Source organism: Mirounga angustirostris, unplaced genomic scaffold (genome assembly GCF_029215605.1).
Source record: "Mirounga angustirostris isolate CCGP_5_RB_7025 unplaced genomic scaffold, mMirAng1.0.hap1 SCAF_8, whole genome shotgun sequence".
NCBI lineage: Eukaryota > Metazoa > Chordata > Mammalia > Carnivora > Phocidae > Mirounga > Mirounga angustirostris.
This window is the reverse complement of record NW_026991716.1, coordinates 10,141,139-10,168,620: the sequence shown is the minus strand read 5'-3', so window position 1 is coordinate 10,168,620 and position 27,482 is coordinate 10,141,139. Positions and strand designations below refer to the sequence as shown.

Genomic DNA, 27,482 nt, shown 5'->3' with positions numbered 1-27,482 from the left:
GTAAGGTGAATAATCTGGTATTTTGGAGGTAAAGAGGCCCGGGGAGAACGGAGGAGAGTGAAAGCATGCCCACTTATACTCTACAGGAACTTTCAAATCCTCATTACCTTACTTCCCTCCTCTCCTCAGAAAAATCTCACGCATGAGTCCAAATCCAGCCACCCACTCTGAATCTTTCATTTTATCACCAACTGATTAATCTGTGGTCCCACAGTACTTGGCCTACAATTCATGTATCCCTACCTCATGTGAGGCAATGAGTAAGAACACAGGTTTCAGAGCCAAATTTCCTGGTTCAAATCCTGACTCCACTACCGACCAATTTTGTATTCTCAAGCAAATCACTTACCTTCCCTGGGCCTGTTTCCTCATCTGTAAAATGGAGGTAATAATACCAGACTTTGCTGAATTTAACATTTTTTTTTTTCACATTTTCTCATCTCAGCAGTATCTGACTGGGGTGCATTTTATAATTTACATTAAAATGATGCCTTGTAGGCATCGGAGATTCGATGAACTGTGGCCATATCTGTAGAATTGTTGTGAGGATCAAATGAGTAAATAAATATAAGGTAGCAGAGAAAACAAACATTTAATATACAGCTTTATTAAACTAGTTATTTACAGCCTGTTTTCCCACCCTATCAGAAGTTTCTTAAGGGTGTATTTGACAATCTCCATGAGAACAGACTCGGCGGCCTTATTTATTAGCTCTATCCGTCCCCAGCAACCTTAAAAATGTTGGGCATAGAGCAGCCATTTAAATATTTGTCATGTTCACCTCTGTATCGTTTTTAGGGTATGGTTTACTCATACTCTGAACCCAGGACGTGGTTAAAATGTAATTAAAAGGAAAAGGAAAAAGGCATCTCTATAGTACACTATCTTATATGAGCGTAAAAAAAAAAAAAAAAAAAAAAAAAATCCAAAGACGAAACAGTTTATTTCACTACAAAGGAGGAAACCATATCTGTGTAGTTGAGAGCCGATGCCTTACAGACAGTAAGAAGCAAGACCTCTGATTCTTAAGTTCAGTGTGCCTCCTACCATAGATTAGTTGCTTATAGAAATGACTAACATACCTATATGTCTTTTAAGCCAGAGTTGAAATGACAGAAATAAGCCAGTTATATGACCTCTTTATGTTCTTAAAATTAACTTTTTCCATTACATACAAATGTTACCAATGATAACAATAAAAAAAGTTGGCAGAAAATGCAAAATAGCAACAAAGGATCACCAAACTCTGTATTAGGGCTCTCTGGCCTTTCACCCTCCAAATTTTATAGAGGCCCCAGGATCATTTCTCTAGAAATTTTTTTAAAAGCTAAGATGGGCCTTAGTGTAATCCAATTTTGTATAGTTTTTACCAAATCTCTCACTCTGCTGACCTCTCCTGTTTATCCTTTAAAAGCTCAAATTGTGAGCTTGCCCGTCTGATCTTTGCTCCCCCCATGTCCCTAGAAAGAGGTGAATACCCTTTATCCTGAGCCTCCACATTATCTTGTCCAAATCTCTTTTTAGCTTTTAAGTTATACTCTATTTTATTCCTCCCGATCTCTGACTTCTCCCTTTCTACCAACAACTGCTGACCGCAGAGACCCTGTCTTGTTTCTTGATCTCCACCACACGGCTCAGAACCAGTACTTAGTGGTTGCTATGTAATTATTGGGAAGATGGAGATGGGAAAAGATTCTTGAAAACTAGATAACTATTCAAGATCTACTCCAACCCTGAGGTTCTGTGTCATCAGCACCACTCCGCTTGCTAGGAGAACATGTTTGCTACTAACAGCAGCCAAACTTTTTCATTTTTAAATATAACTGTCTTCTGGCACAACTTATCTATAAGGTTATGCATGTAAGAGAAGGAAAAGAGACCGTTAGGTAAATCATCAAGGGTGAGGGCTGGGGACCTATATATTTTTTTTAAAGCGCTGGAGCAGACTCACCCAGCTATAAGTCTTCTAAGATGATAGATAAATTTATAGTCTGCATCTCTCACCAAGCTTTCTCTATAAAGTGCCAGAGGGTAATTAATTTAGGCTTTGCTGCCTACATGTGCTTACTGTTGCAATCTTCATTTTTTATTTTAACAAACATTTCAAAAATGGAAAACCATCCTCAGTTTCTAGGCTGTACAAAAACAGGCAATAGGCCGGATCTGGTGTATAGGGCTATAGTTGCCAATTCCTGGTCTAGATTATAAATTATTGGAGCTATATAGGTTAAAAGCAGGAACTAGATAAATTCGTAAGATAATTTCTTAAGTTATATATTTATGTCAACAGCTTTTAGTTTTTTTTTTTAATAATCAGAAGTGGATATATACTTATTAACTTATCTAAAGCTATTGCTTAAATCAAATTTCAATCTAAATCAGTAGTTCTATAGAGACAACTCTGAAGACAGAAGCATATGAACTAGCAGCTCTGGAAAGAGTAATATGGACATTAAAAAATATTAGTGTACACCTGAAACTAATGTGACATTGTGTGTCAACTGTACTTCAATACTAAAAAAATACATATATATATATATTTATTATATCCTTGGAGTGCAAATATGAGGATATATCATCCTCTCTCTTGGGAGTCAAGAATGACTTAGATATAAGATGTGAAAGTACATGGCACATAGGAGATTCTCAGCAAGTCTGCTCCTTGTATTTACCAAGAAATGCTTACTCCTCTCCCCAGGTAGACTGTTCCTAGAAGACAGAGGCCAGGTCTCTTTTTTCTTTCTCAGCAAAATTCAGATAGAATAAGACCACCATTTTGAATAACAAGAATGATGCATCTATTATTTATACCAATGCCCAACCTCCTGAGTTCTCCAGAGTCTGGCTTCAGTGCACACTGCTCTAGCTTTCTCTCTCACTGCTTTACTTCTGGACACATTACCTAACCACAAACAAGTGTGTCTGTCAGAGGGACCCTGGACTTTCTCGCTCCCCATCTCTGTCCACATGTCCAACTTTCCTTTCTATTCCCCCAAGGTCAGTTTCAACTGGTACTTCTATCATTGCTCTCCAAAGCTTTCCCTCAGCAATAGATAAAAATATTTTCTTTTGGAATCCTATATTAAGTATCTTTCAAATGGCATTTGGGTAGAAAATATTTTCTGGAACCTCAACACAGCACTTAGTGTACTCTCAATTTATTGAACTGAATAATATAAAAGTAGTAACACGAAAAACCCCTGCTTTAAAATCTCTCTTAAGGGGTGCCTGGGTGGCTAAGTTGTTAAGCGTCTGCCTTAGGCTCAGGTCATGATCTCAGGGTCCTAGGATCGAGCCCCGCATCAGGCTCCCTGCTCAGCGGGGAGTCTGCTTCTCCCTCTCCTACTCCCCCTGCTTGTGCTCCCTCTCTCGCGGTCTCTCTCTGTCCAAAAAAAACAAAAACAAAAAACTTAAAATCTCTCTTAAAATATTTTGAAAATTTTAGTAATTATAGCAAACCCATTTATGTGGCATTACAAAGGAAAAATGTTGGAGGTACTCATGAGAGTTAACTATGTTTTGTTATTTAATCAAACAAGAGTCAAGACTTGAGTCTTTCATCAAAATATATGGGAAAAAATTAGGTGGTTCAGTTTAAAAAAAATCAAGAAAAGGCTAGTTTCCAAATTGTCATGGGATTTATTAAGATTCTGGCTTGTTATTTTTGAATCTGCTGTGAGTGGTTCAATCAGAACCATCCAGTATTGTAGTAAGTTTTAATGCGAAACAGACAAAAGGGAAACAGACAAAAATTGACAGCTGCCATCAATTTCAGATAGTGCTATGCACTGTGATCTAATTTTGTAAAAGATTAGTAATAGAAATTTTTTAAAATTTGAAGAGGATTTTTGTATCTCTGATAACCGTGAAGGTATAGAATCAGAGGAATGACACAAGCACTTTTTGAAGGAAGGCCAAAAAAAAAAAAAAATCTTGGGAGAAAAGGCTTACCTATCTTTTATAGGCAGCAGGGCTCTTGAAGGAGGGTCTCCAAAAAAGACGCCTGTCACAGAGCCAGAATCCTGTCCTCACAGCAGAAAGGTTGTACTGGGTGAACAGATGAACAAAATAAAAATTAGCTTAAAATACACTATTCTTTTAACAACTTGGCTGAGAAAACTCAAGAGTGCCAAGAGTAAAGAATGTGCGAGGCTCATTATATTTCACAAAAGATTATGAAAGCAAATTTAAGTCTAAGATTTTATTATGGTGATTATTCAACTTTGCCTTCCAGCAAAAGATTTTAATAATTTATATGGTTTTGGGGGCGCCTGGGTGGCTCAGTTGTTAAGCGACTGCCTTCGGCTCAGGTCATGAACTCAGGATCCTGGGATCGAGACCTGCACTGGGCTCCCTGCTCCGCGGGAAGTCTGCTTCTTCCTCTCCCATTCCCCCCACTTGTGTTCCCTCTCTTGCTGTGTCTCTGTCAAATAAATAAATAAAATCTTAAAAAAAAAATAATTTATATGGTTTTGTAAATCCTCTGATCAAATTATGAGATGGAGGTGGGAGGGGGATTCTTATTTTTTAGAACATAATTAAGGACTAACAAAACTTTTACATTCACTCTCCCACTTCTACCGAGTAATTCCCTGAATGGTCCAAATATTTAAGTTTACCAAAAACTGTAACTGAAAGTTTCTCTGATCTGGCAAACATTGTAGGATGGCTCACTCAACACCTTTATTTGCCTTCCTCCACAGATGCAAGAAAGCTACCACCTGGACCTCACAGCCTCCCCTGCAGCTAGAGGTAGAGAGGTGATAAAGTTCTGGCCAAGGCAACTTACACGGAGATCTCTGGCAAGAGGCATCTCTTCTGGGGAAAAAAAGAGCGAAAACATTACTAGAAGAAAGCCCTTTGCTCTTCTCAATCTGGAGCAGAGATTTAATGCCTAAAGGTACAACCACCATCTTGTGATCATGAGGTTAAGTGCCACATATGCAGATGGTGGCTCAGGAAGAAAGGGGTTATTCAAGTTCCTGATACCTTTTTCTCAAGCTGATGTACTGGCCCCAAATTGCCTGTCTGTGGATTTCTTGTCATGAAAGAAAAAAGAACTTCCATTTTAGACATTACTAGTAAGGTTTTTACATATTTACAGTTGAAGACATTCCTGATACATATGGGAACATTCAGATAAATTTTAAATACCAAATAATAATTCAGTTTGTTGTATACTTTTCTAGCTATAAGAATGTTATAAAAACACTAAGAAAAACAGAAGAAGTATAAATTTTAAAAAACTAAGTATGCCTTTAAGGGTCTAAGAGATTATCAGAACTGTGTTCTCCAGTGTGGGAAGCACTTCTTTCTGTACTCTCCAGTACTTCTCTATGCCTAAGGTCTAACACCAGTGGTAAATGACATACATACCTAAGCATGGTTTAATCTCACTGGTTCATTTTAGCAATCTTCTCCTAAAGATGCCAATCCAATATAGGAACCAGATGATTTTCAGAATAAGTTTATAGAAAATAACTAAACCTGTCATTTTCCTATTCCCCCATTTTTAAGAAATTTCGTCCTAAGTCTAAACTGCTCTCCTCCTACTGCCCTAAGCAAATGTCCAAGAGCCAAGATGATAAGTTTAAAACAGCTCTTTTATAAAGTCACTCTTGGAAAGAGCAACTTCTTATTGGAGTTACTTCTAAAGAAAAGGAAGATTTAAAACCGCCGTGAACCACTCACAGCCTATCACAGAAACAGCTCCAGGTACAGAGAACCTCCAACAAAGTGTCTTAGCAATTATAGGCTAACAGGCTTAAATATGACACGTATTCTTACAAAAGACTAAAAAACCCTGACAATTATTTTAAACTATGTGGTTTTCAGTGACTTCAATATTACATTTAAGAGATAATAAATTTACTTATAAATATCCTAGTCTTCCACACAGCTAAGTATGAAAATGAGCAGGTGAATGAGTAACACTCAACCTCATGTAACTGGTCAATGGACAACTATAACTTGAACTGGATTTCTGCTTGAGAGTCCTGACTTTAGCAATATGGTATTATTTAGTCCAAAGCCCTCCATTTACAGAGGAAACCAAAGATAACATTAATCTACCCAACTTCATAGTTACTTACTCCAAGAATCTAAAATAAAACAAGAAAATATTAAGGGGGGACAAATCTTTTATTTATAAAGTCTGTCTGTCTCAGGAAATAAACAGAATAATATTAACTTAGTAATTTTCTATGAAAAGAATCTACAAAAAAATTCTATCTACAGGCAATCCACAACTTTTCCAATCAACCTTTAACTCTTCTTTATGGCCTCTTAGAAAAAGAGGTCCATGGGGCACCTGGGTGGCTCAGTTGGCTAGGCAGCTGCATTCAGCTCAGGTCATGATCCCAAGATCCTGGGATCAAGCCCCACGTTGGGCTCCCTGCTCCGCGGGAAGCCTGCTTCTCCCTCTCCCACTCCCCCTGCTTGTGTTCCCTCTCTTGCGGTCTTTCTCTGTCAAATAAATAAATAAAATCTTTAAAAAAGGGGGGGGGGGAAACACAGTTACCATAGGAATTCTGTTCCTACTGCTACTACTTACCTTTCGTAGGAACAGAATCAGAAATAAAGATTTTAAGAATAGTCCTAAATTTGAGATAGCCTTTAGAGCCATGAAAAATAGACTTATGAGGAAAAGAAAAAAGAAGTATTCCTCAGTCCAGATCTTACTGGACCGTATTTTACGAAGTTTGTCAGTACCAGCCCAGGTAGAAAAACCAGAGCAGAGAACAGAGTGTTATGATAGAGCGTTTATGTTGTGTGACTTCATATAATGTCTGTAAAAGCCTATTTGTGTTTTCTTTTTTTCTTACGTGGATTTTCACCATTTGACCTGGGTTTCTAGCAAATGATCCTTTTTTATGGTCCTGCAGAAAGGCTTTGATTTATAAGTGGGACAGTTCCACTTGTGATCATTGTCCAGGAACCAATATGGTTATAAATCAGAGGTCATCTACATTCACAAGCTTCAAGTAATTCTACTTAGAAGAGGACAATAATCTGGAAAGCAAGTAAGAAAATGAGTATAAAATACCCTCACCTTTTAACCTGCATCTTAGTAATGACAGGAAGACTGGATTTAGGAATATTACATATGATAAAAGGTTATCTTAACACTAATAGGAATAGCAGCAGCTAATACTTACATAGTACTTGTGCAAAGCACGGCTCTAAGTGCTTTAAATAAAGTCACTGAAAACCCTTTGAGGCTGGTACTGTTATCAACCCCATATTACAGATGAGAAGCTAAGGTATGGAGTTTATAAGTAATCTGCCCAAAGTCATAATCTAAGGTACAGCTGGGATTTGTACCCAGATAGATGCCAAAGCCCATGCTCATAATCACATTGCCTCTATGGAAAAATTAGATGTTTATATTCTATGACAACTTTTTATGCTTTAAATCTGCCTCTAAAAAGGTTTTAGGAAGCATAGTGAATACATGTAGTAATAACCCAGAATCTGTTGAATGAGAATGATTATTACTGCAAAATTGCTATTATTATAGATTCACATATAAACAAACATGTTTCCCTCTTGATGTCCTTAAAATCTATTCCATAAAAACCTTAGGGCTGAGATTACTCATCTTCCCTTGCTCCAAAAATATATTATGAAATACCTGCTAGACCTGTAATACCCTTTTGTAAATTATGAAGCATTTCATACTTAGCTTTATAGAGATCTTTATAAAATCTGACATTAAAATAATCATGGATTTTAAATACCTAAAAACAAATACACACATATATAAAATCAGAGTTTATTACATCTTTATTCCTTCTAATCCAGTAGTTACCAACTAGAGGTGATCCTCCCGCCCCCACCCCCAAGGACATTTGGCAATGTTTGAAAACATTTTTGGTATTCACAACTGGAGGTTTGGGGGGATGGGGGAGGGTGCTACTCTCCTCTAGTGGGCAAACATTCTATAATGCACGAACATTCTATAATCCACAAGAAAGAATCACCTTGGCCCAAAAAGTCAAGCCAATTAATCACGTCCCTAAATAAGACAAGGGAGATGACCCAGTTTACAGAGCAAGTTCTGACAACTGAAGGAGACATCAAAACAAAGTTAAAACAGAGTCTGCCAAACTTTTAAAGAATTAATACCTATTCTTCTGAAACTGTTCCAAAAAACAGAAATGGAAGGAAAACTTCCAAACTTGTTTTATGAGGCCACCATTACCTTGATCCCAAAACCAGACAAAGACCCCATCAAAAAGGAGTATTACAGACCAATATCCCTGATGAACATGGATGCAAAAATTCTCACCAAAATACTAGCCAATAGGATTCAACAGTACATTAAAAGGATTATTCACCACGACCAAGTGGGATTTATCCCTGGGCTGCAAGGTTGGTTCAACATCCGCAAATCAATCAATGTGATACATTAATAAAAGAAAGAACAAGAACCATATGATCCTCTCAATAGATGCAGAAAAAGCATTTGACAAAGTACAGCATCCTTTCTTGATCAAAACTCTTCAGAGTGTAGGGATAGAGGGTAGATACCTCAATATCATAAAAGCCATCTATGAAAAACCCACAGCAAATATCATTCTCAGTGGGGAAAAACTGAGAGCTTTCCCCCTAAGGTCAGGAATACGGCAGGGATGTCTACTATAACCACTGCTATTCAACATAGTATTAGAAGCCCTAGCCACAACAATCAGACAACAAAAAGAAATAAAAGGCATCCAAATCAGCAAAGAAGTCGTCAAACTCACTCTTTGCAGATGACAGGATACTTTATGTGGAAAACCCAAAAGACTCCACCCCAAAACTGCTAGAACTCATACAGGAATTCAGTCAAGTGGCAGGATATAAAATCAATGCACAGAAGTCAGTGGCATTCCTATACACCAACAACAAGACAGAAGAAAGAGAAATTAAGGAGTCGATCCCATTTACAACTGCACCCAAAACCATAATATACCTAGGAATAAATCTAACCAAAGAGGCAAAGAATCCGTACTCAGAAAACTATAAAATACTCATGAAAGAAATTGAGGAAGACACAAAGAAACGGAAAAACGTGCCATGCTCATGGATTGGAAGAACAAATACTGTGAAGATGTCAATGCTACCTAGAGCAATCTACACATTCAATGCAATCCCCATCAAAATACCATCCACTTTTTTCAAAGAAATGGAACAAATAATCCTAAAATCTGTATGGGACCAGAAAAGACCCCGAATAGCCAGAGGAATGTTGAAAAAGAAAAGCAAAGCTGGTGGCATCACAATTCCGGACTTCCAGCTCTATTACAAAGGTGTCATCATCAAGACAGCATGGTACTGGCACAAAAACAGACACAAAGATCAATGGAACAGAATAGAGAGCCCAGAAATGGACCCTCAACTCTATGGTCAACTCATCTTCGACAGAGCAGGAAAGAATGTCCAATGGAAAAAAGACAGTCTCTTCAACAAATGGTGTCGGGAAAATTGGACAGCCACATGCAGAAGAATGAAACTGGACCATTTCCTTACACCACACACAAAAATAGACTCCAAATGGTTGAAAGACCTCAATGTGAGACAGGAGTCCATCAAAATCCTAAAGGAGAACACAGGCAGCAACCTCATCGACCTCAGCCGCAGCAACTTCTTCCTAGAAACATCGCCAAAGGCAAGGGAAGCAAGGGCAAAAAGGGACTTCACCAAGATAAAAATCTTTTGCACAGCAAAGGACAGTCAATAAAACCAAAAGACAACCGCCAGAATGGGAGGAGATATTTGCAAATGACTTATCAGATAAAGGGCTAGTATCCAAAATCTACAAAGCACTTATCAAACTCAACACCCAAAGAACAAAGAATCCAATCAAGAAATGGGTAGAGGACATGAACAGACATTTTTCCAAAGAAGCATCCAAATGGCCAACAGACACATGAAAAAATGCTCAACATCGCTCGGCATCAGGGAAATCCAAATCAAAACCTCAATGAGATACCACCTCACACCAGTCAGAATGGCTAAAATTAACAAGTCAGGAAATGACAGATATCGGCGGGGATGTGGAGAAAGGGGAACCCTCCTACACTGTTGGTGGGAATGCGAGCTGGTGCAGCCACTCTGGAAAACAGTATGGAGGTTCCTCAAAAAGTTGAAAATAGAGCGACCATACAATCCAGCAATTGCACTACTGGGTATTTACCCCAAAGATACAAATGTAGGGATCTGAAGGGGTACATGCACCCCGATGTTTATAGCAGCAATGTCCACAATAGCCAAACTGTGGAAAGAGCCAAGATCTCCATCGACAGACGAATGGATAAAGAAGAGGTGGTGTGTGTGTGTATATATATATATATATATATATATATACACACACACACACAATGGAATATTATGCAGCCATCAAAAGGAATGAGATCTTGCCATTTGCAACGACATGGATGGAACTGGAGGGTGTTATGCTGAGCGAAATAAGTCAATCAGAGAAAGATATGTATTATATGATCTCACTGATATGAGGAATTCTTAATCTCAGGAAACAAACTGAGGGTTGCTGGAATGGAGGGGTGGGAGGGATGGGGTGGCTGGGTGATAGACATTGGGGAGGGTATGTGCTATGGTGAACGCTGTGAATTGTATAAGACTGCTGAATCACAGACCTGTACCTCTGAAACAAATAATACATTGTATGTTAAAAAAAAAAAAAAAGATAGTAGGAAGGGATCAGGGGGGAAATCAGAGGGGGAGACGAACCATGACAGACTACGGACTGTAGACTGAGAAACAAACTCAGTGTTCTAGAGGGGAGGGGGAGGGGGGGATGGGTTAGCCTGGTGATGGGTATTAAAGAGGGTACGTATTGAATGGAGCACTGGGTGTTATACACAAACAATGAATCATCGAACACTACATCAAAAACTGATGTTATGTATGGCGATTAACATAATAATAAAAAAAGAGGGGTGCTGGGGAAAAGAAAAAAAACAGTCTACCAAAACACTATGAGCTATAATAAGTCATTTCCTTTACTGAGGACATGTATCAAGGAGAGGGTAAAGCTAACTTTTTAAATGGTTCAGCAGCTCTTCTCTTGCTGAAGTTTCACTTGGGAAACTAAATATTCTCAAAATTTTACAGATACACCCACGTAAAAGAAAATGGCAGGCATTCTTAAGTGATACAAAACTTGCCCACCCATCAAATAAACTTGAAACACCGTTTTGCTCATTAAATAATCCCCAAATGGGTTGAGAATAACTGGGGTCCTTAAACCCCTTGCTTTTTTGCATAAAACAGAAAACGGCTCAAATCAATGATAAAATATTAACATAAAAAATTCTCAAGCAATCTGTTTCTTTGGGTTCCTGTTCAGTATATGCACTGCCCCCCCTTCCCATTTACCTACTCTAATCTTCAAGGTCCAGCTCAAATCCAGCCAACCTCACTCTTCCAACTCCAAGCTCTCACATGGCCAGAAAACCAAAAGCTCCATAAGGGAAAGAAAAGATCTATTCTTAACTATTTTTGTATCTTTGGAATTAAAAACAACCATTTTGGTACTAACAGTTTCTAGAAACTGTTTTCTGGCTATACTTATCACATGACAAGAATATTTAACTCTCCCCATGGAAAAAAATGAGAAAAAAAAAACCCACAAACACCTAACATTTTACCTCCTCTTCACTTTCTTTATCTTCATCATCCGAAGACTCTTCCTTGTTTTTCTTTTCGTCTTCATCACTGCTAGATTCATCTGACAGAATTTCAGGACATTTGGTTCGCTTAGCTTTCCTTGCCATTCCAGAACTGTTCCGTTCCTTTTTGTTGCCTTTGCTAGAACTTTTTTTAGATTTTGGCAATGGCTGTGTACAATAAAATAAAGATAACACCAATGGGCTATTGTATTTCCAAGTCAATCATTTTTGATAACTTATCAACTCATTCTTGTTCCTGTCTCAAGAAGTATTTCCAAACTTAGCAGTTTTACAGAGAACAATTCACCTTTAAAGTGTCAAGTTGATCTTTTTGTCCACACTATCAATACCCTTTCATTTGTGTTCTAACACCTAGGCAAGACTCTTCACAAATGCTGAAATAAATACTGTGTTCTGACATGGGATTAGAAGCCCAAGTACACACTGCATTAAGCTCAGTTATTTACACTTTATCAAGGCAATATTTTGAGTTAGACTTGTAATTTATTTCATTCCTATTAGCATTAAAACCGTCAATGCCAGAGGAGCTTCTTGCTTTAGGGGAACCTCCAATCAAAAGACCGGAGCCATCTGTAAAGGAAACAAAACCTCACTTTACACATCCTGAATTTATGATCTATATAGTTTATATTCATATTACCTCTGGGCTCTACTTTCAGTAATGCCAGGATTATATTCTCATTGATGACTCTAAATATGCAATTAGTGTTGGGTATGTTAATTATGAAGCTGATTAAGAACCACAAAATATATGTATTGTGTTTTGCTCTGATATTTAATTAAACCACGCACATTTAAAAAGCAGAGATCACGCAAGGAAACAATTTGATTACCCAACAAATTTAATTCTTAAATGCTTTCTTAGGGGAGTATTTGCTAACTTTTGAAATTGAAAACCATAAAATAACCTTGCATAAAAGATCTGAAAAGATATACCTCGAGGAATTGAAATTTCCAAAATTATAGGTATCTTTTAAGTTTTTATTTTTGCCTATATTATTTTCTACAATAAGCAGAAATAGTAAGGAAAATTCCATAACATAACCTTATGATATACAATTGTATAAATGTTAGGATAACTTTACGCAAAATCTTTCACAAAGCTAGGAGAACCACAGATTGTTTCTCTCCTAGAAACTGCCAGTCTTAAAGGTCACCATCACCTGCACAAAAATTAAGAAAAGGTGGCTGTTTTGTGTATGTAGTGTTCTCAGGCTATGTACAATCCACAAGATAGCCTCTAGCTGCCCCCAAAAATCTATCCTTCCTACAGGCAGACTGGGTAGCAGCCAATGTAGGTCACTTCAGGAATTTTAAGTTAGTGGATGAATGATATTTCTCAGAGGGGTTCTCTGTAAGTTTCCATAAAAAACTTTCTTGAAAATATACAGATATCCTTGTTATGAGACCTGTTACTATTACCAACTAGTACCAGGAACTAAATCCATTTGGATAAATTCTTTGATCTCACTGGAGAAAAGGTGACTCTCACTGTCCAAACTCTCCCTATTCATTATATGAAATCCAGGACTCAAATATATTAGAAAAATGTGGTATCCCTTACTATCTCAGTTCAGGAACCAGATACAGGTAGTAAGAATATAATCTGTATATGGAATCAGTAGTAAGATGATGGGTGCAGGATAATCTTATACAGGAAGTGGAAGAACATTAAATTATTCAAGTAATCAATCAAGAAAATTCAACTTCCAAAAATAAAAGAGGTTAAAAAAAAAAGTAACAATACATAAATGTTTTAGAGCTTTCCTATATTGGTTCTAAAAATAGTTGAATCTATTAACCAGAATCCAGAGTCAACAGCATCATCCCTTTTAGAACAAAATCTGAAAAACAGATAATCAAGTCAGAAGCACAAAATGAGGATAGTAAAACAATGTTAATTCAATAATTTTATTATTATGGAGAAAGAAATCAGTACTAATGAGTCTATAGTGTTTTCCTGAACTGACAGAAAGGTATGGTAGTGTAGAAAATAACTTGAGATTGGTATCATTAGGTTAAAGAGTAGTTCTCACAGAATCAGATACGGAAAGCGGATGTTAAGAGTTGGATTCTGTAAGGCTAAGAGTGGTTCTCAGAATATGGTTCATGCACCTGGGGCTTCCTGAGGCCTTTTCAGAAGCCCACAAGGTCAAAACTATTTTCTATAATATAATAATAATAATATAATATCAAGGCATTATTAGTTTCCTCTTTTCACTGTTGGAATCTGTAGTGACTCTGCAAAAGCAAGGTGGCTGTAAAATTGCTGGCACCTCAGTACTAACGACGGCGGAGGCAGCCAACTGTGCTACAGTCACTATATTCCTCACAGCCCCAAACCAGGAAGGAAGAAGAAAAAGGTGTTTCCTTTAAGAATGCCTTTGACGGGGCGCCTGGGGGGCTCAGTCGGTTGAGCGACTGCCTTCGGCTCAGGTCATGATCCTGGAGTCCCGGGATCGAGTCCCGCATCGGGCTCCCTGCTCGGCGGGGAGTCTGCTTCTCCCTCTGACCCTCCTCCCTCTCATGCTCTCTGTCTCTCATTCTCTCTCTCAAATAAATAAATAAAATCTTAAAAAAAATAAAAAAAAGAATGCCTTTGACGCAGCAGTAAATATTGTATTAGCTCTCAACCTGTGAGTACATGTCTTTACGCAGTCTGTAACAAAACGGGAGGTACACATAGAATATGTTTGCTACTTACTGAACTTCACTGGTTTTCTCAAGAAAAAGCACTTGCACAACTGAGCTGTGAGCTAAGCTAGCTACCTCTCCCATGAAACACCGTTTGTAAAAGAACTGTAAAAGTCTGCCTATTCAGATTCAGGTATTTAAAAAACATGTGTTCAAAATGAACATGAGCCTGTCACTGCAAGGAAAGCAACTGATGGTATTTATTGCCAATGACAAATTTCAAAACTTCACAGGGATAATTCACATCCATCACCATGAACTAACAGCCTCCCAATACCTAGTGATTCTTCTCATGAGATGGTGATTATATTAATGAATGACTTTTTGACAGTGTTTAATGGAAATGTGCCCATATTTGGAAGATCTGCATAATTCAGAAAACCAGTAATTTCCAAATGGTGAATGCAATTACAAAATCATAGATAAAAGGTCTAAGAGTTCATTGACTTGGTTTCAGACACCACATTACAACTAACCTTTAGATAAACTACCACTGTGGAGTTTTGGTATTGTATCAAAGAACACCTGTAATTATCTCAAAGCTTTTAAAATATTCCTTTTTCTGATTACTTACCTGTGAGAAGCGGATTTTCTTTACATACTTTAAGCAAAAAAATAACATGTGCAATAGACTGAAATGCAGAAGCAAATGAGAATACAGCGGTCTTCTCTTAAGCCAGACATGAACAGACTTGCAAAAATATAAAACAATACCATTCTTCTAATTTTTTTGGAAGTATAGTTATTTTTCATACAAAATATTACTTGTGTTAACATGTAGTAGGCTTACTGTTATTTAAAAATTTTTCAGTTTTTATTTATAATACAGTAAATATCAAAATAAACCACATAAAAGCTTCTGGAGTCCTCATGAATTTTTAAGAGAGTAATCAGGTCCTAAATCACTGAGGAAAAGAATATAAACACATCCCTCATAACTTAAGCAACTTAGTAATGTCTTCTGGAGAAATGGTTTTCAATTTGTCACATGAAATTTTAAGTAGAGGTCTGGCCATAGTAAAAGTTTAGAAAAATAGATAATCTCATCTTTAAGCCAATTCAAAATACCAAAAACAAAAGATTCACCACGGCCCTTGGGTTTTTAGTTGCATGACAACTTACAAAAATATCCTTTATCAGTCTTTGCCGAGCTAATGGTAAACTGGACCAACAGCAGATAAAACCAAAGTCCCAGAGCTATTTTCTGATTTCTAATCTTTATGCCCTCTTCCCTCACCAGTGGTATTCCCCTGAACTCCTAGGTCCTCTATATCTCTTCATAATTTCTTTGCTATCAAAATAAAGAAGAATACGAAAATATATACTGACAAACTTCAAACTAAAAAGCAAGGTCATGTAAATAACACTTCAAGAGACATTTTAAATCAGTGATGTCATTTGTTAAACAATCCGGGCAAACCTAATCTAAATTTAGGGAAGAATGGGGGAAAGTATAAGGCCATTTTACTTCCCTGTCCAACTCCTGGGCTCTGCTGATTCTGGAAACCCAATCCAAGAAACCTGTAAGAGTCAGTTTTTGGGTTTGTTTGTTTGTTTTTTAATGTTCTATTTTCATAACCTTCTTCCAGTGTCTAGAAAATATCCAGTTCTAATATACCCCATCTCATCTTTCCTGACCTAGTTGAAGGTTGCATACCCTCCCTGCCCAACCCAACACCTCACCCTCAACTCAACCTGTTTCTGTTCTTCCAGTGCCTTCTAGATATATAACCCTGGAATTTAGTTTGTATTTCTGTCCATTTAACATCAATTTAGTGAATAATTATTTTTCTCAATCTTATACCTTTTTTAATCTGATAAGAGGATAGATCTGTCTGGCTTCTATGTTATTTCTATCATGAAATTGTTGCAGATATGTCAACAGAGTAGTATATTCTTTGAATGTAGAAGGCAATACTGAATACTGACAAGCAATGCTGCTAACAAATTAAATTGTTCCATAAAAAAAGAAAGGAGAGTCTATAAATAATTGATTTGTATTGAAATAATAAAAATCGGTCCTCACTTTGCCAGAAGGCTTTGGATGCATTAAGAAATTCAAGATCCTCTTCACCAGTTCACTATTTACACCTGATCTCTCCAAATCAAGAACCTCACAGATGCTCTTTAACATGGCATTTCTAAATCTAAAACAGAAAATGAAAGAAACCAAGTTTATTATGTAGCAAAGTTTATAAATATTCTCCACAACATAAAGACAATTGCTAAACAAACTGGCTCAGGTACAAACATTAAAAAAACATCCAATGTTCCTCCGAATCTAAAAAGTACTTTCCTAATAATCTTGACTAATGTACAAAATACAACCATATACCAAAACTGATATGATTAATAAATTGAAAACACCATTTACCAATTAAGTTTTATTTTTAAGAAGATTTTATTTATTTATTTGACAGAGAGAGAGAGTCAGAGAGCACAAGTGGAGTGAATAGCAGAGGGAGAGGGAGAAGCAGGCTCCCCACTGAGTAGGAAGCCTGACGTGGGGCTCAATCCCAGGACCCTGGGATCATGACCTGAGCCGAAGGCCAACGCTTAACCATCTGGGCCACCCAGGAGCCTGTAAGTTTTAAAGACAGTAAAAAGAATAAACTAAGTTGGGGCGTTTGGGTGGCTCAGTTGGTTAAGCATCTGACTCTTGAGCTCAGCTCAGGTCTCAATCTCAGGGTCATGAATTCAAGGCCCACGTTGGGCTCCATGCTGGGCATGGAGCCTACATTAAAAAAAAAAAAAAGTCAGGGGCGCCTGGGTGGCTCAGTCATTAAGCGTCTACCTTCGGCTCAGGTCATGATCCCGGGGTCCTGGGATTGAGCCCCACATAGGGCTCCCTGCTCTGCGGGAAGCCTGCTTCTCCCTCTCCCACTCCCCCTGCTTGGGTTCCCTCTCTCGCTGTGTCTCTCTCTGTTAAATAAATAAATAAAATCTTAAAAAAAAAAGTCAATTCACTAGGAAATAATGTAAAAGGTTTTCAGTACTACAAAATTCATGGATTTGACAATTCTTCGGATTGGTGATTAAATACTACATTTCCCCTCAGCACTCCACTATGACAACATTTTGATGAAGGAATAGGTAATCATCTTTATTATTTATAACTCTTAAACTACATGGGATTTAACAAACAAAAGCTCTTAATACAGTATCTTGCTTGCATTATGGTGAAGAACACTGTTCCTATCAAACTGGTTATCTTCAAAATAGTTTAAATGGTACCTATAAGTTGGGGAAACAGAGTGGCTGGCAGGGAGCAAGAGTGGGGGAGTTTTTTCACTATATTCCCCTTAGACCTATCTTTTGGACAATGTGAACAACTTGTGTATACGGTTCTTCTAAGAAATAGAAATGTCTTTAGTGACTTTTCAATATTCTTAAATAGTCACTATTGGAAAGTAATGAACATCCCAAGTTGATAGTTATGAAAAAGTCAGATCTTGGCATTTAAAGCAAAGAATTAGCAGTTTCCTAAAAATGTCTGAATGGTCATATTTAAATGTTTAAAAATAAACTTATAACACATTGATCAAAACACAATACTTATGAAAATAACTTACTTTTTCAACATTTCTTCCTTCTTTTTATATTGGACACTTCCTTTTTCAAATGGAAAGCCACTGAACTGACCCACATTCTTCTTTAATGAGGACACCTGAAAAAGTTTCCCTTATTATTAATGCTATTACCCAGTAATGTACATAAGAAAAAAATTCAAAGCCAACATCTGTATTTTCATATCTGTCTCCCACTTATAATAGTGGTTTATTCAAAATTTCTTATTCACAACTGAAAAGTGTACTTGTTACTAAAATATTGTTATAAAAGGCTTATAAGTTTAATTCTTTAAAAATAACAATTTCACTTTGAATGAATTTCCATCTGGGAATTTTTACTGGCAATTATAAAACTACAACTAAACGTTACCTGACAATACTAGGGGATGTGGAAAGTTACTTCTTGGAAACTTGGAAAAGGAAAACTCCCTTTTCCTAAGTAATACAAGTTACTAGTAATATTTATTTCCCAAATCAGAGAGTCATGGATTTTACTCTTTAAAAATAACAGAGGACCTCCAAAAGTTAATACCATTTAGCAATAATAAGACTTGTGTAAATTAGATTATAGTCAGGATGACATGAAATTATACCGTGCTTCAGACATTTGATTCTAACAACGTCAAACTTCACTTTGCCCATGCATAACCCAAAGCAAAATTTCCTCTCAATTATACGAAACACTGAAGTTGTATGTACAGTGTAATTTGGTAAATGAAATACTGATTTGTTCTGACAAATTCCCTGACAAAGAATTACCACCTAATTTATCAGATATTTGCTCAAAATGAAATACAATTATACTGTATCATTTATTCTGAATAGCTAGAAACATCCAAAAAATAAATTATTTCTAATACATTTAAAGATCACTAAAAATCACCACAATTTGGATTTCACATTTTGAAATTTCAGTTTGGCATAAAAACAACTATAGTACAAGGCCTGGATATTATAATCCTATCTGCTAATATCTATGTATTCTATGATAAATCATTTAATAAGTATGTGTCTCAGTTTGTTCACTATATGGTACAGAAATTGGAACTAGTTGATTGCTGAAGTCCTTTCCAGAACTAAAATAATGCTTCTATTGTGAAGTATTTTAATACATAAACATGTTACTAGGTTAAAGATAGAAAAATGGTCTTAACTGTGCCTGGTCTGTTGTAAAGCAGTTTATGTAGATTTCGAAGTTCATCTGTTTTCTTTTTACTCAGGAAGAAATGTATCCTTTCAATTTCACAAAGTTTCTGCCCCTTTCCTAGAAAAAAAACAAAAAAAACAAAAAACACTGTAATAATTAAATACCCATTACGTGTTAATACATTTACAAAGTTATTTTAATCACGATTATTTTACAGCATAATTTACATACAGCTTTTGCTGAATAGGGCAAGCTAAATAAAATTATACTCATAATACATAACTACTTCGTAAACAGTAAAACTGAGCACTGCTGACCATCATTTTGTATATTTAGGCATTTTTACCATAAAATGGAAAGAACAGAATAAACTTACCTTGTGCAATGGTAAATGGCTCTCTCTGTAAGGAAGAGACTTGCATGGTCAATCTCTCTACTTTTTTCTTTTCCCTCTTGCCTTCCACGATGAGACTCTTTTCTAGAAATTAATTTAATACTTCTTAAATAGCTAAAAGCTTAAAAAACATATTTACTGGATAAACGTAGAAAAAACTGCAGAAACCTCTAATACCTTACACTTCTTCTGAGCATGACTTTGAGAAGCAAATGATGAAAGATGAAAATACTAATAGCATCACTGAATTTTTAGAGTAGCATTTTACTTACCTGGCAAACTCACAAGGGATCCAGTTTAAAAAAAAATCATAAAGCAAACAAACTTTCATTGAACTACAATTACTGCTAATGAAAGTCCAGTCACTTTGTGAAAAATCACTAAGGCCCTCACTAAGCCTACTCTTTGATTAGACCTAATTCTGTTGATTGTGATTTAGTTTATGGTACATCATCAAACAGGAAGTTTAGACTGAGATTATAACAACTTCAAAAACATACAAAGAAAAGCAATAATTCAGTAAGCAGATGAAAGAAAAACAAGTTGCTATAAATAGGGTAAAATTCTACAAGTTTACATTTACTGCAATGGACTGGGAGGACGTTACTTTGTAGTTTAGTAAATGCTTATAACAATGGTCATAAATCATTCTAAAAAAGTTAAATTGTTTTAGAGTACAGACTGCTTTTATTTAAAAAAAAAAGGCTAGAAGATATAGAACGTATATTTAAAAATGTAAAAACACTGAGCTTAAAAATCCAAACGATTTACCTACTGAGATAAATTCAGATAAAAAAAGAGGACACTATATCACTGAAGGTCCTTTCCTTCATTCAACTGAATGCCTGTTTTGTGCAAAGCTTCACTAGCTACTAAGGGGGGGGGGGGGATGAACAGATGGTTAAGACCGAATAACTCTTGAAAGAGATCACGTCTACTGGTGGTGATGAGACACAATCATACTCCAAGCAGAAGATGATAAAATACTAAAGGAAATCTACAAATAAAAGTTCTCTGCGTTGAAGAAAGTAATTATTTTTGGATTAAGGAAAAACGATCAAAACACTGGAGCTGGCTCTGAAGGATAGGTAAGATTTGGAGACATAAGGATTTGCACATAAAGAATTAGGAAGGATAAAGGGATTCCAGCAGGTTTAGTCTGGCAATGGTGTCCAGGGTGAAGACAATGCACTCTAAAGCAAACCCTGTTATTGTGCTACTTCCTTTCCCTGAGTGATTTAAACGATTTGCTCACCTCCGATTACCATCTATAAGCTAATGACGTTCCTGATCTCTCCCTAGTCAAGAGTTTCAAATCCGCTATCAGGGCCAACAACTGGACAGCTCCACTGCATGTCCTACAGGCACCTAAAGCAGTGCATCAAAACAGAAGTCACAATCATCTCCAAATCTGCTCACCTTTGTGAGTTCTACTTTTCAGAAAACAATAATATTGTCAACTCAATTGCCGAAAACAGAAACCTAAAAGTCATCTTTTACTAGCTCCTCCCCCACCCAAGTCAAGTCAATTCCACCTTCATTTGGCATGGACTACACTGCCTTATTTCTGTGATGCCTCAGCAGAATTAAATTTTCAGGGCTAACTAGGATAAAAACCTTTACAATCTTAGTTGTTCCACAAACACCTCAAATGAGGGAATAGAACAATAAGCAATTAGAACTACAGAATTGCTTAGGGGTAACTTTGGAAAAAAAAAAATCACAATTTGAACTATCATCAGTCCCCCAAGCATTACTATATCTGCCATTTGTAGTATTTTTACACGATTTCTATAATTTTTCCTGACACACAGGAATCCATCACCTAAGTGGTATCAAAACCCTGTCTTTATGTTGAATCTCAGACCTGTACCTCTGAAACAAATAATGCAATATATGTTAAGAAAAAAAGAAGAAGAAGGTAGCGGGAGAGGAAGAATGAAGGGGGGGAAATCGGAGGGGTAGACGAACCATTAGAGACGATGGACTCTGAAAAACAAACTGAGGGTTCTAGAGGGGAGGGGGGTGGGAGGATGGGTTAGCCTGGTGATGGGTATCGAGGAGGGCACGTTCTGCATGGAGCACTGGGTGTTATGCACAAACAATGAATCATGGAACACTTCATCTAAAACTAATGATGTAATGTATGGGGATTAACATAAGAATAAAAAAAATAAAGAAAAAAAAAGAAGATAGCAGGAGGGGAAGAATGAAGGGGGGAAATCGGAGGGGTAGACGAACCATGAGAGACGATGGACTCTGAAAAACAAACAGGGTTCTAGAGGGGAGGGGGGTGGGAGGATGGGTTAGCCTGGTGGTGGGTATTGAGGAGGGCACGTTCTGCATGGAGCACTGGGTGCTATGCACAAACAATTAATCATGGAACACTTCATCTAAAACTAATGATGTAATGTATGGGGATTAACATAAGAATAAAAAAAAAAAAACCCTGTCTTTAAAAAGAGACTAAAAAATAAAAAATTGGAGGAAAAAACGCTCAGAAAATTTGGGACTAATAGTTGACATACTGCAGCCAAATTTCAGTTACTGCATTATGAATAATTTACAAGTAATTTGTATATTTTTCTAAGCATTTTTGAACTTTTAAGTCTGGAAGGGCTCCTTTCTCACAACACCTACCACTTTAAACAAACGAAAGGCACACCGTGTAATCTGAATCCAGATTGTATTTACAAAATGCTGACCATGGGCACCTTTAGACTTTAAAGAAACTGACAGTTAAACCTGGGTCTGGAAAGAAAACTTAAACTTAACCTTCCCCAGTACGGCTGAGCTGGAGCTTTATGTTAAACAGACCTAGACTGGGCTAACATCATCAGAGAATGCTAAGAACTGTGATACGGATTTTCAAGTGTCTGCAAACCTTTTAGGAAGCGGGCACTGCCCCGTGCGTGCCGGATAAAGCAATGCTGTACCACTCCTGATTTCTGTAAGGTTCTTCTGTTTCGTGCCTCTAGGTAAATAATGGTTAATACTGCTCTTCTGCAACTCCAAAACTGAGACAGCTTTCGGAACTCTTTCATAGTTCACTGCTCTCATATTTAACTACTTTCTCAAGCAGCAACAGCTTTCACTGGTGTTTCCCCGTGAGAGTCAACTCCCCCAAGCCTCTGAAAAGGGCCTCTGCTGAAGTTCAGCAAAGATATGAGAGCTGTCCAAGTATTCCCAGGACCAGCATAACAACTTCATTACTGGTTTCACGAAGGACCTCGCAACAACGTCAAAAGGCAAAGCACCTGTACTTAAATTAGCACCAGACGAAGATTAAAAGCGGCTACCCCAGCAACTTCAAAAGCTAACGGTTTTTTAAAAAGATCTCAAACTTGGAAACATCCTGTCAAATGAGAAAACGTTACGAACACGCACCGCCGGCCAGAAGTCAACCGCACTCCAAATACGTAGGAACAACGCTAACAAATATTTTCTACCAACCCCGGGATTCACCAAGTTCGGTCTCTGCTATTGCTCAGCACCAAAAAGGGATAAATCCCGCAGACATTCTCGCTGGAGATCCCTCCGACTTAGCGTCTCCAGGCGCAAAAAAAAAAGGGGCGCAAGAGAACGGTTTTCTGTGAAATCCATCACCAGGGACGCGACTTTCTCCCACCTTTTTCTTCCTCCTCCTCTTCCTCCTCCTCGTCCTCCTCGTCCTCCTCTTCACTTTCCTCTCTCGGGCCAGGCATTTCGGGTTCTTTCTCGGACGCGGGCTGGGCGGGGGTTCCCTCTCCCTCTGCAGCTGGGCCGGAGGAGGACATGCTGTGGACCTGCGGACGGGCAGGAAGCCACACGTCTCGGTCCCCTCGCTCCCCGCGGCAGGGACGGGGCGGCCGCCCGACGCTTTCCGGCCCCAGGACGCCGGGGGCCGCGGGAAACCCGACCTCAAAGTTGCCTCCTCCCGCGGCCGGGACAGCCGCGCTCACTCCCCGGGGGCGACTTCCCTGGGCTCCGCGCACTCCCGGGGCGGGAAAGAGCGGGCGCCGCGCCGCCCCTCCCTCCGCCCGGCCCGCCGCCGCCGCCGCCGCCGGCCGCCCCGCGTCCCCTCCCCCGCCCCAGGCCGCCGTCCAAATGGCCGCGGCGGTGCGGGCGGGCCCGCGGCGCCCTCTCGTCCTCCCCAGCCCCGACGCAGCCCTCACCGCGGGGCCGGCCGCCGCGGGCCTGGCGCGCGAAGGCACGAAAAGGCTCCGGAGGCGGCGGCGGCGAGCGCCGGAGGAGGAGGCGCGCGGGCCGCTCTCTGGCGTGACGCTCGCGCCGCGCTCTCCGCTCCTCCAAATCAACAAGATTTTCAAAATGGCGGTTCGGGAAGGAAAGCGGGAATGCGGCGGCCAATCAGGGCCGCGAGCTGGGAGTTGGCGCGCGCGGGTGGGGGAGGCGGGGCGGCCGGCGCCTCTGCGGGGAGCCCGGGCCGGGGCGGGGCCGCGAGGGGTCGCCCGGGCCGGGGGCGGAGGGGCGGGGGGCGGCGCGCTCCGGGGCCGCCGGGGGTGCGAGGCCTGGCTCGGGGGATCTCTGCGAGGGGAGCGTGCGGGCCGCGTCCCGAGCGGGCGGCCGGCCCCCGGCCTGGCTGGACTGATCGCGAGAACGCTAGGGGGCCTGCCTGGGTATTGTCTCCTCGGTTCCTTCCCGGAAAAGGGGGGCAGCCTGCGCCCGGGAGGGGGCGGGCGGCTGGTGGCAGAGAAGTTTCCATCCCAGGAAGTCGCTGCCTAGTGTGTCACAGAGGCCGAGGGGAATTACTAAATGAGTGGGCTCGTACAGCTTCCAGAGATCGTGCTGGCGGTGAGTCCTGAAACTGCCGTATTTCTGAGGACCCCATGGATTGTAAGTTGCACCGTAAGGAAGAAGACCCTACGACGTTGAAAGTTCACGTCACCAAAGACAAATCTATTCCCAGACCTGTAAATGCAGGGGTGTGAGAGAGAGAGCAATAATATAGGAAATACGGTATTGCCCAGTCTAGACTTGTAAATGGGGGGGGGGGGGCGTGTGTGTGTGTGTGTGTGTGTGTGTGATAATAGAGGAAGCACGGTGTTGCCTAGTCCAGACCCGTAAATGTAGATTTGTGTGTGTGAGATAATGGAGGAAGTATGGTATTGCCCAGTCCAGACCCGTAAATATGGGGGAGATGATAGAGTAAATACGGTAATGCCCAGTCCAGACATGTAAGTGTAGGGGTGTGTGTGAGAGGTAATAGAGGAAACACTGTATTGCCCATTCCAGACCCGTAAATGTAAGGGTGTGTATGTGTGTTGGTGTGAGAGAGAGAGAGAGAATAGAGGAATCACGGTATGGCCCAGGTCTGACCCGTAAATGTGGGGGAGATTGTACAGTAAATATGGTATTGCCCAGTCCAGACCCTTCTCCCGGAGTTCTAGGCCAGCTCTGCAGATACCTTTTGAACTCAACATTTCAATACCTGAACGCAGTATTTTCGCCCCTCAATAGCTCCCCCTTTCTTGTGCGATTCCCTTCGTTTCTTCTCTCTACACCTCAACCACTAGGTGCCCACAGGATCCTTTTAGTCAGTGGACTTAATGGAAATATGATGAGTTAAATTTGCCTGAATGGATCTGGACTGCATGGCAAAAATTCGACATTCTCTTGGAATCCTCTCTTTTTCCTTTTGTGCCCCTACAAAAACATAAGCCAGTTCTGCCATTTCTACCTTCAAATTTTATACCATCTTTCCCACTGGTCTGATGCGGTTCAAATCCTGTCCACCCTTTTGCTTGGATTCCGAAGCAGCCTCTCATTGGTCGGGTGGCTTCCACATTGCCACCCCCAGCCCCCTGCTAGTGCCACAGCAGCCGAGGTGATTCTGTTTTTGTTTTTGTTTAATTATCAGATTGGGTACTCTCTTGCTTAAAACTCTCCAGTGGTTTCTCTTCATACTTGGAATAAAATTCAAAATACGGCTCATAAAGTCCTATGCAATCCAGCTGTTAACAGTATCACCTCCCTGACACCTTTGGCTGTTGCAGCCATACAAGCCTTCTTTGATGTTCCCCCCAGAAAGCCAAGCTCAATCCTGCCTTTCAGCTTTTTGCTTTTCTGCCAGGACCACTTTTCCCTCAGAATCTTCAAAATGATTTACACTTTCACAGCATTTAGCTTTATGCCCAGGTGCTTCTGCTACCCCATAATACCATCACTAGTCCCTTTCCATCCTTTTTCATTCATTCATGTATTCATTCAAAAGTATTTGCTAAGCACCTACCTCCTACTTATCACTAGGAGTTAGAGATCAGAAGTAAGTCTCTGTAATCTTCAAGCTTGCATTCTGGTTGAAACATAAATAAGTGAAAATACTGAATGACTAATTGTGATAAGAATAAAGCAGGTTAAAGGAGATAGGAAATACCAGTAGAGTGGCTGGGATTTTATTTTACATATTTGATAACTGTTAGTAAGATGACATTTGAAAAGAGACCATAAGAAAAAAAAAAAAAAAGAAAAGAGACCATAAGTAAATGAGAACACTGGAGAAAGACTGGATAAATTCTAAAGAATTCTTTCAAGAATATGGGGTATTACGGGCGCCTGGGTGGCTCAGTTGGTTAAGCGACTGCCTTCGGCTCAGGTCATGATCCTGGAGTCCCTGGATCGAGTCCTGCATCGGGCTCCCTGCTCAGCAAGGAGCCTGCTTCTCCCTCTGACCCTCCCCCCTCTCATGTGCTCTCTCTCTCTCATTCTGTCTCAAATAAAAAAAAAAAAAAGAATATGGGGTATTAAGAGGCAGAGAGGAGTCGATGATGACTTTTGGTTTTTGGTTCAATAACCAGAAGAACCAAGTAGCTAGTTACTGAAGGATAGGAAGACCTTAGGGGTTGGGGGTGGGAGGGCAGGGCTTCTTTTTTTCTTTTGGGGGGGGGAATGGGGAAGGGAATCAATTGTTTTGTTTTGGACATACTAGGTTTGAGATTCCTATTAATCTAAGTGGAGATTCAGAATAGGCAGTTGGATGTGAGAGTCTGGCATTCAGGGGAAGAAGCTCTAGTCAAGACATACATTTAGCAGTTGTCAACATGTAGATTATTTAAAGCCCTGAGACTGGACGAGATTATTAACAGAGCAAACATCAGTACAGATGAGGAGAGGGTCAAAATTGTACCCTGTAGCTCTCCAGCATTTAGAGGTTCAGGAGAGGAAGAAGAACCAGCAAAGGAGATGAGAGAAAGCTACTGTAGCCAGTGAGGTAGGAGGAGAATCATGGGTTGTGAGTTGTGTCTCAGAAGCCAAATGATTAAGAAGAGTCTAAAAGGGAGAGAGTGATCACTTGGGTCAGAAGCTGCTAAAAGGCCAGGTGGGATGAGAACTAAGAATTGTCCGTTGGATGTAAGGATGCTGAGTTGTCAGCAACACTGACAACAGCTGTTTCTGGGGAGATTGTATGTGGGAAGGTGCCAGGAGTGGGGCTCGAGTGAGACAGGTAGGCAAGCAATGGATTCAGACACTTTCCAGGAATTTTGCTGTTCAGCAGAGCAGAGAAATGAACAGAAGCTCAAAAGGAGTTTGGTTTTTAAGAAGGGAGATATTACCAAATGTTTATATGATGGTGGGAATGAATCAGTAGAAAGTGGAAAGCTCATGTTGAAAGAGAAGGAGGGGCTGATCTCTGTAAGGGGAATTTGGGGTGCCAGGTAGTTATGGGGACCAATACCTGTGAAAGGAAGGGGGAGGATGCAAGATTGGGCAGAGGAGGAGGTCAAACTGAAGCAGACCTGGGAAAGCCTTAGCCAGTCCCGTGGAGAGCTCTGGAATGAGTGAGTACTGCTCTTCAAAGTGTCCTTCCTTGTTGCACTTTTTTAACACTGCCTTGCTCAGTCACTGCATGCAAGCTGCCCCAGGAAGGGCACGACTTTAAGCAAAGTGACTCCATGGCTGAGGCAGACCCTGGGGGACTCTGCAGCTGGGTGGCAGGTCTTTCCTTGCAGGGCGATCTGGGTGGCACATCTCCATGTCTACCACAG

General features: G+C 39.7%; 1 protein-coding gene and 1 long non-coding RNA gene across 3 annotated transcripts in view; both read right to left on the bottom strand.

Annotated features, from left to right (window-relative positions):
• The window catches only part of DEK (DEK proto-oncogene), a 33,300-nt gene extending 9,454 nt beyond the window's left edge, over positions 1-23,846 (bottom strand). Inside the window, exons 1-7 of one of the 2 annotated variants that reach the window (XM_064597114.1) lie at positions 23,655-23,846; positions 23,129-23,285; positions 19,483-19,584; positions 19,114-19,223; positions 17,963-18,057; positions 16,417-16,537; positions 11,655-11,843 (exon numbers count right to left, since the gene is read on the bottom strand). In XM_064597114.1, the coding sequence (XP_064453184.1) occupies positions 11,655-11,843; positions 16,417-16,537; positions 17,963-18,057; positions 19,114-19,223; positions 19,483-19,584; positions 23,129-23,276 (765 nt within the window). In that variant the 5' untranslated portion in view covers positions 23,277-23,285; positions 23,655-23,846. The remainder of the gene's footprint in view (positions 1-11,654; positions 11,844-16,416; positions 16,538-17,962; positions 18,058-19,113; positions 19,224-19,482; positions 19,585-23,128; positions 23,286-23,654) is intronic. The other variant, XM_064597113.1, reaches the window with a different exon arrangement.
• On the bottom strand, positions 506-11,648 carry LOC135365522 (uncharacterized). Its single transcript, XR_010413477.1, has 3 exons — positions 4,790-11,648; positions 3,952-4,047; positions 506-529 (listed from the first exon to the last, which is right to left on the bottom strand). It is a non-coding gene; the product is annotated as an uncharacterized LOC135365522 (long non-coding RNA).
• Positions 23,847-27,482: the final 3,636 nt, after the last annotated feature.